Raw genomic sequence first — 9,425 nt, forward strand, 5'->3', positions numbered from 1 at the left:
GCAAAGGTGGTCAATACAATTCAGAATTGTAATTGCATGACCTCCCATTTTTAAATGGAAACAGCAGTCACATGATCACCCTATTCAAACTGACATACACAAGCAACATTTAGTCTTAACTTTGTATTATCTGTAATTTTAGCTTTCACTTTCTTCTTTTAAAGGAAGTCAAAGATAGATAACCCTACAAAATTACTGTTTGCTCAAGTAAACAAAGTAGTATACTTAACGTGTATCATTTTGGAACCACATTTGTTGTGTTTTAAAGAGTATTTTATAAGAATGTAGTTTACTAAATATGTCAGTGGTGTTAAAGTGGATACACGTACAGTTAGGCCTGGACATATTTTCATAATTTTGGCTCTGTACGCCACCACTTTTGATTTGAATTGAAACAACCAAGATGCAATTGTAGTGCAGACTTTCAGCTTTTAATTCAAGGGATTGAACAAAAGTACTGTACGAAACGTTTATAAATTGCAACCATTTTCATACACAGGCACCTTATTTCAGGGGCTCAAATGTAATTGGACATATTTAAATGATAATAAATCAAATAAAAAAATGTTATACTTTGTTGAGAATCCTTTGCAGGCAAAGACTGCTTGATGTCTGGAACGCATGGACATCACCAAACGTTGGATTTCCTCCTTTGTGATGCTTTTTCAGGCCTTTTCTGCAGCTGTCTTCAGTTGTTGTTTGTTTGTGGATCTTTCTGCCTGTATGCTTGATCCGGTTGAGACCAGGGGATTGACTTGGCCATAGCAGAATATTCCACTTTCTTGCCTTAAAAAACTCCTGGGTTGCTTTCGCCATCCAATCAACTTTGTTGAATCTGAGCAGACAATATATCCCTACACACTTCAGAATGAATCTGCCTGCTTCTGTCACATCATCAATAAACATTAGTGACTCTGTGCCATTGGAAGCCATGCATGGCCGTGACATAACACTGCCTCCACCGTGTATTACAGATGATGTGACATGCTTCAGATCATGAGCTGTTCCAAGCCTTCTCCATACTTTTTTCTTCCCATCATTCTGGTACAGGTTGATCGTAGTTTCACCTTTCCAATGAATACTGTTCCAGAATTAGGCTAGCTTTTTTAGATGTTTTTTGGCTAAGTCTAATCTGGCCTTTCTGTTTTTGAGGCTTATGAATGGTTTATACCTTGAGGTAAACCCTCTGAATTTGCTCTTGTGAAATCTTCTCTTTATGGTAGACTTGGTTAATGGTATACCTACCTCCTGGAGAGTTTTCTTCACATGGATGTTATGGAGGGATTTTTCTTTACCATGGAAAGGATTTTCACTTGCATTGAGAGCTCCTTTGACCGGATGTTGTGGGTTCACAGTAACAGCTACCAAATGCAAATGTCACCTGGAATCAACTCCAGAACTGTTACCTCCTTAATTGATGAGGAAATAACAAAGGAATAGCCCAAACCTGTCCATGAAATGGCTTTTGAGTCAAATACTTTTGGTCCCTGAAAACGAGGGGGCTACATATTAAAGAGCTGTAATGCCTAAACCCTTCCTCCAGTTTGGATGTGAATACCCTCAAATTAAAGCTGAGTGACTACAGTTTAAGCCCATATTCATTATTTAACTGTAGCTTGAATACATTTTGGTAAACAGACAAAATAACAACATGTCAGTGTCCAATTATTTCCGGGCCTGTATTTCATAATTAAGTATACATGATACAGCTATGGAAAGAATTAAGAGACCGCTGCAAAATTATCAGTTTCTCTGGTTTTACTATTCAAAATAACAACTGGTCATACTAACAAAAAAAAGATGCATTGTTTTCAGACCTCAAATAATGCAAAGAAAACAAATTCATATACATTTTTCAACCACAAAATATGAATGTTTTAACTTAGGAAGTGTTCAGAAATCAATATTTGGGGGAATAACCCTGAACACAGCTTTCATGCGTCTTGGCATGCTCTCCACTCGTGGCACAAAAATTCAAGTAGTTCGGCTTTGTTTGCTGGCTTGTGACCATCCATCTTGCTCTTGATAAAATTCCAGAGGTTTTCAATGGGGTTCAGGGCTGGAGATTGGGCTGGCCATGACAGGGTCTTGATCTGGTGGTCCTCCATCCATACCTTGATTGACCTGGCTGTGAGGCTTGATTGACCTTGGCTTGATTTATGTGTCCTTCACAAAGACAAATCTGCCCGATTCCAGCCTTGCTAAAGCATCCCCAGATCATCACGATCCTCCACTAAATTTCACAGTGGGTGCGAGAGACCTCTCCAGGTTTTCATCTAATAATTAGACAACACGTGGTTGGGCAAAGCTGAAAATTTGACCTTATGGTCTTTTGCAAACTTCAGCCTGGCTCTTCTTTGCTTCCCATTGATGAAGGGCTTTTTTCTAGCTTTGCATGACTTCAGCCCTGCCCCTAGGAGCCTGTTTCGAACTGTCCTCGCCGTGCACTTCACCTCAGCTGCTGTTTGCCATTCTTTTTATAGGTCACTTGATGTCATCCTACGGTTGTTGAGTGACATTCGAATGAGTTGACGGCCATCTCGGTCAGTGGATAGTCGTTTTCACCCTCACCCAGTCTGTAGCTTTGTTGTCTGTTGCTTGACCTTGTTCTTATGAACTGCTGATACTCACTGTATCCCTCTGCCAATAAAGCCAGAATTAAACCCTTCTTTTCCTCACACAAAGCTTTTCTTTTCAACTCTTTTGTCATGCTGAATAGTTGAATTATTTTATTCAAATTACCTTTGAGGTACTTTTGCCATCCAGCTGGTCCTATGGCAAGAGGATAGTGATGACCACAGCTGGGGTTTTTATACTTTTCCTTGTTAAATTAGTTTTGGCTCAGGTAATCACCTAATCAGTACCTCATTAAGTAAAATGAGGTGTGCCTGTGTTGGAATTTAACATACACTGGAATGGAATGGCTGCCATACAAGTAGAGATGCTAATTTAAGAAGAATTAGGAGTGGTCTCTTAATTCTTTCCAGAGCTGTATACAGGTGCTGGTCATAAAATTAGAATATCATCAAAAAGTTGATTTATTTCAGTTATTCAATTCAAAAAGTGAAACTTGTATATTATATTCATTCATTACACACAGATTGATGTATTTCAAATGTTTATTTGTTTTATTTGTGATGATTATAACTGACAACTAATGAAAAACCCAAATTCAGTATCTCAGAAAATTTGAATATTACTTAAGATCAATACAAAAAAAAGATTTTTAGAAATGTTGGCCAAATGAAAAGTATGAAGCTGAAAAGTATGAGCATGTACAGCACTCAATACTTAGTTGGGGCTTCTTTTGCCTGAATTACTGCAGCAATGCGGCGTGGCTTGGAGTCGATCAGTCTGTGGCACTGCTCAGGTGTTCTGAGAGCCCAGGTTGTTCTGATAGTGGCCTTCAGCTCTTCTGCATTGTTGGGTCTTGGGTCTTCACAATACCCCATAGATTTTCTATAGGGTTAAGGTCAGGCGAGTTTGCTGGCCAATTAAGAACAGGGATACCAAGGTCCTTAAACCAGGTACTGGTAGCTTTGGCACTGTGTGCAGGTGGAAAATGAAATCTGCATCTCCATAAATTTTGGCAATTAGGCATGAAGTGCTCTAAAACTTCCTGGTAGACAGCTGTGTTAACCTTGGACCTCAGAAAACACGGTGGACCAACACCAGCAGATGACATGGCACCCCAAACCATCACTGACTGTGGAAACTTTACACTGGACTTCAAGCAGCGTGGATTTTGTGCCTCTCCTCACTTCTTCCAGACTCTGGGATTTTGATTTCCAAAGGAAATGCTAAATTTACTTTCATCAGAGAACATAACTCAGCGGCAGTCCAGTCCTTTTTGTCTTTAGCCCTGGCGAGACACTTCTGACGCTGTGTCTTGTTCAAGAGTGGCTTGACACAAGGAATGCGACAGCTGAAACCCATGTCTTGTATATGTCTGTGCGGGGTGGTTCTTGAAGCACTGACTCCAGCTGCAGTCCACTCTTTGTGAATCTCCCCCACATTTTTGAATGGGTTTTGTTTCACAATCTTCTCCAGAGTGCGGTTATCCCTATTGCTTGTACACTTTTTTCTACCACATCTTTTCCTTCCCTTCGCCTCTCTATTAATGTGCTTGGACACAGAGCTCAATCAATCAATCAATCAAATTTATTTATAAAGCCCTTTTTACAACAGCAGTTGTCACAAAGTGCTTTACAGAGACACCCGGCCTTAAACCCCAAGGAGCAAACAACAGTAGTGTTGAATTTCAGTGGCTAGGAAAAACTCCCTAAGAAGGCCGAAATTTAGGAAGAAACCTAGAGAGGACCCAAGCTCAGGTGACCAGTCCTCTTCTGGCTGTGCCGGGTGAGATATTAAGAGTCCAATTGGAATAATAAATACATTTCTCTGGGCTAAATCCAGAGTCTATTTGATTCTAGACTAGGTCAAAAGTATGACCAGGTGGACAAGGACAGGGACAGCAACGGGCCCCCCAAATCAGGTACTCCGCAGGTGTGGACCAGGACCTCATCTCTTCCTAAAATGTAAAACTGGAGGAGACTGAGAAAAGTTAGAAAGTGCATTCCTCATATCCCCCAGCACAATAATATAGCAGTGTAACACCTTGTAACTGAGACGGGGGGAACCGGCAACACTGTGGCCCTACCCGGGGGAGGCCCCGGACAGGGCCTAACAGGCAGGAAATCCCCCCCACATTGCCAGGCATCAACCAAAGGGACACCCACCAACCGCAACCCCCCTGAATGAGGGCCGAGTATTGCCAGCAGCGTATAGCCCAATTGCACAAGTGCGCAAAAGAGAGTCAACAACAAGCCAGTGACTTCCCCCGAAAGGCATTGGAGGGAGGGCATCCCAGTGGCGACGTGAGCCCACCTGGCAAGACAGCAAGGGTGGACAGTATCAAGCCTACTGGTCACCTTCACGCCCCCGGGCCAGGCTACACCTAATTATAAACCGTGCTGTAGAGATGAGTTTTTAGTAGACACTTGAAAGTTTGCACTGAGTTTGCATTTCTAACCTTAATTGGCAGATCATTCCACAGTAGTGGAGCTCTATGAGAAAAGGCCCTGACTCTGGCTGTTTAGAAATTCTAGGTACACTTAAAAGGCCTGCACCTACTTTATAGGGGATAGGGATACAGGATTACCCCTTCAGGTGTCAAGGGTTGTGTCTGATTGCCTGTTACTCATGCCAGATGGGACTGCTGCTGGGTCGAGGTCTCTGCGAGACAGGTGAACTGCCACAAGTTAAATAAAGTTAGTTAAATATCTAGGGTCAGCTTCCCTTTGCTAATCTTAACCTTAAAAAGTTATGGAGAAAATGCTAAACTGACTCAAGATCTGCAACTGGAGGTAGCTACACCCTACTGTACTTTCATATTACAAAAGCATTTCAAGCCCAATTAGAAATAGACCTTAGTATAATATTTTGGATAAGTACACACAGTCACTACTCAGCATTCTACATGTTGTGTCAATTCGTGCAGTTTCACACAAATCTGGTCACCCAAAAAACGCACAAAATACGGCCTGTGAATTAATGAATTTTTCACACAAATTGAGTGTCCCCAAAATGCACAAAACACACAAAACTAAAAACAGTACTTTCTGTGCTTTTTCATGCAAATTCACATTTGCCAAATGTGTGTATGATCAGCTACTCTTTCTCTCTGTATTGAAATTCATAAAATAATTTGCGAAATTAGTTTTTAGCATCAATAGCTTCTTTAAAGAAAACATAGGCCAATTATTTGGTTTACAGAGGGTGGAGTCTGCAATGGGGTAATACATGCATCAAATCAAATTGCTGATTGTTAGCTCGTGGCGATCAATGTGGCTGTCAATGACCAGCAGCAACAGTTAAATGTTCTTAACATTTAACATTTCCAGTGCCACTGGAAATTGGTTTGGTTTGTTAGTTTTTTTAATATCACTTTGGTACCCTATGTTGGTTCAAAAGTAGCTTGACATTTTGGTCATTTGTTTGGTAATACACTTTTTTGAGAATTACCTTTTTCCCTCTGACCCCCTAAATATGTAACTAAACTGTAATAAGGACCCCTTAAAATTAATTTTTACCAAAACAATTCTGGAAAAACCTACTCTAGTTTCTATGGTACATGGGCAATGAATTTCAATTATGCATGAAGCAGAGGCAGTTTGGGAAATAATCGCTTCCCTAGAGAACTGAACAGCCCATTTTCCTCTCCGATCTCACCCCCCAGAATCAAAGAATAATCTAATGTCACGCACAGAAGAAAGGTTACTTTCTGCATACGCACTGATATTTCCTCTTGGGGATGCTGACCTTTTTCCATTAAGCTGTGATTTTTATAATGCGACACAGGCATAGAAGAGAACTTGTCTGTGTGTTATATTAACATTCATTACGGCAAGTGAAAAAGCAGCAGTGTTGTTGACTTTGCCTTAATTGACTGTGTAAAATAATTAGAGTACATTTTAGTCAACCTTGAGCATGTTTTTCTTTAAATATATTTAATCTTGTTTCACACTCAACGCCCACTATGTGATATGTGGTTACATCTCTGTTAAATATCACATTAGGCAATGTTTTGGCAATTGTTGCTCTGTGACTGAATAATAAATTATTATCTTATGCATTATGAGATTTCTTATTATTGTTATAAATCCACTGATTGCTTATCTAATAAGTTTATCCTGGCTGGAGTATACGGAGTATGTTAGTATAAGTCTGCCCCTGATAGATCTGTTATAAAAGCTTACAGCTTGATGTGAATCAAACACAAGATCCAATCAATTTCCTTTTTTTAACCCAGCACCTCCTAATTTGAGAGGTGCAGGAGACTGACAAATTGGGCGACAGGGAACTATTTATGGTTAATTGTCTTGCACAGAGAGTGACACACATTTCACCCTCTTCCATCTAGGGTAATGGATGCAGCAACATTTTTCCTGTTCAGTTACCCTAACCCCATAGGTGCTGTTTTGCATTTTCATAATAAAAAAGTTTTTCCGTAACTTAAGGTCTGTCATTTCACTTAATTGTGATATATTCTGTACAGTGTGTATGGCTAGGCCACTTAAAGAATATTGATGGAACATTACCTCAATAACATTAAAATAAAAAATTTATATTCAGCCCCGGAACAAATTTAGAGACCACTGCACCTTTTTCTTTCCTTTCCAAAAAAGAAAAAAAAGGAAAGTTTTGAGGGAGGAACAGAAGCGTTACATTTTCAGTGGTCTCCTAATTTGAACCCTTCTGTTCCTCACTCAAAACCTTCCTTATGTGTAAAACAACATTTATGTTTAAATTATACATACAACGTTTTATGGGGATTGGACTAACAACTCTGGAGGAGTAGCAATTAAATTCAAGGAATATCACTGAGAATTTTGAAAAATACATATACAACCAATTTCATTATCTTTTGATTGTTTATTTGTGATATTTTGGAGAATGGGCTAAGGAGTAAAAATGTAGCTAACTATGGGGAATGTTTGAATTTGCCTTGGTTGGGCACAGTGGGTACACAGCTGAAATCAGAAAACGTTTCTTGCACCTTCAATTTTTTTATAGAATTTCTTTCAAATTTCTGCTCCTATATTAACTCTCTACCCTTGCCCTCTACCCTTTCTGTCGTTGCAGATCTCAGGCCCCTGCCCGATGTGGCCATGACAGGGAACTGCACCCATGAGTGTACAGAGTTTGGGCACTCTGACGCATGCTGGATGCCTGGCCAGCCCTCCCCCAATCATAAGAGCTCCACCAAGAATGCCCCTAAGCTCTCAACCTTCGTGCCTTACTTGGAGAGTGAGGGCCAGGAGCACCTCATGGCGAACTGCAGCCCTAAGCCCATAGCGGAGGAGCGTGTGAGTGGTGGAGGTGGCAGTGGAGGCTCCAAGATCACTAACATACGCTTCTTGCCCCCTTATAGTAGTGCCTACTCCGGGGGCAGCGACTCCGGCAAAGACTGTGAGGAGATCCCACTGAGCCAGGCAGCCGAGTACCACTCTGCTACCACCCCGACCAGCCAGGGCTCCAAGAGAGAGATTTACCTGTGAGATGTGGCCGAGATATGGTCCTCTTCCTGATAAAAAATAAATAAATAGCCCATGTACTTCACCCTTACTTGTACACCCACTATTACCCTAAGCAACCCTCTCACTGCCCCTGTGCCTAGATGCTGTGCCGTCTTATAATTGCCATAGCACCACCACCTCCATAAGTCTTTAAGAGGCTTTAGAATCCCCAAAAAACTCATATGAAATGATGGTTAAAAATCTGTCAAAGCCAAATGATAAAAGGTACTTGGCGAATACAACGACTACCGAAGGAATGTAATCTACGCTATCTTAAGTATATCGTGATAACTTAATTGGTGACTATTTACCTACTGTTGCAAGTTCAATTTTGTCTTCTTTTTTAGACGATGGACAATGTTGCTCCATAGGAACTAAAAACAATCCTGTGTGTTTATGTGTGGGGAAGGGTGGTGGACACAGGAGTATAGTACAGTTTATTGTTATCTACAGCCCCATTTCCCAAAAAGTTGCCTAAAATGCAAATAAAAACAGAATGCAGTGATGTGCAAATCATTTATCCCTATGTTTAATTGAAAATAGTACAAAGACAATATATCAAATGTTGAAACTGAGACAAAAACAAAATTAAGTGCACTAATGCATACCAACATGGATGCGAGCTTTTGAACTGTGTGCTGATAACATGCCGAATGGTCCCTCTCCTCTTCAGTCCGGAGGATGTGGCGTCCATGATTCCCAAAAATAATTCCAAATTTTGATTTGTCTGACCACAGGATCCTTTTCCACTTCACCTCAAATGAGCTCAGGCCCAGAGAAGGCAACAGTTGTTCTGTTTCTTGTTTATATATGTTTTTTTCTTTACATTGTAGAGTTTTAACTTAACAGAATTCAGGAATGAGGTCCTATTGCTAAATTTGATTTTGGCATTTTATAAAGGTCCAGACTCAGAGCTATATAATACAGGTATATGATACACTTCATTTTGATAAGGTTATGGAAAGATGCTGCTTTAAATGTTGATAATCAGCTCTACCTAGTTCTGAGAAAATAGGCTTAATAGAGATTCACACTTGCCAGATAACTTGTCTTTGTTTACATACATTCAGCATAGTTCACACCCTCTTAGGTCTGAGCCTGACCCAGCTCTTTAAGTATTCAGATGGGGACACAGACCTTGTGCTACATGTAAACTGGTCTGGTTGGTCTCTAATAAACACAAATAAATGAACAAATAAACCCATCATACATGAAATGTTACAGTATTAATAACTAACATTATAGGTAAATCAGGTAAAGCTAGCAACCTATAAAATTAAGCTAGAAACTAGGAAAGGTTAGCTATGTTGCTGCTTAGTTAAAAACCCTCTCAGCTCTATTGATGCG

General features: G+C 40.3%; 1 protein-coding gene across 4 annotated transcripts in view; it reads left to right on the plus strand.

The window, feature by feature from the left end:
• Positions 1 to 8,774, plus strand: part of pcdh1b (protocadherin 1b) — a 353,309-nt gene extending 344,535 nt beyond the window's left edge. For 3 of the 4 annotated variants that reach the window (XM_029119484.2, XM_029119483.2, XM_029119482.2), the window contains exon 6: positions 7,645 to 8,774. In XM_029119484.2, coding sequence (XP_028975317.1) covers positions 7,645 to 8,060 — 416 coding nt within the window. In that variant the 3' untranslated portion in view covers positions 8,061 to 8,774. The remainder of the gene's footprint in view (positions 1 to 7,644) is intronic. The other variant, XM_029119485.2, reaches the window with a different exon arrangement.
• Positions 8,775 to 9,425: the final 651 nt, after the last annotated feature.

The sequence above is a fragment of the Esox lucius genome, chromosome 4 (assembly GCF_011004845.1).
Source record: "Esox lucius isolate fEsoLuc1 chromosome 4, fEsoLuc1.pri, whole genome shotgun sequence".
In the NCBI taxonomy this organism is placed as follows: domain Eukaryota; kingdom Metazoa; phylum Chordata; class Actinopteri; order Esociformes; family Esocidae; genus Esox; species Esox lucius.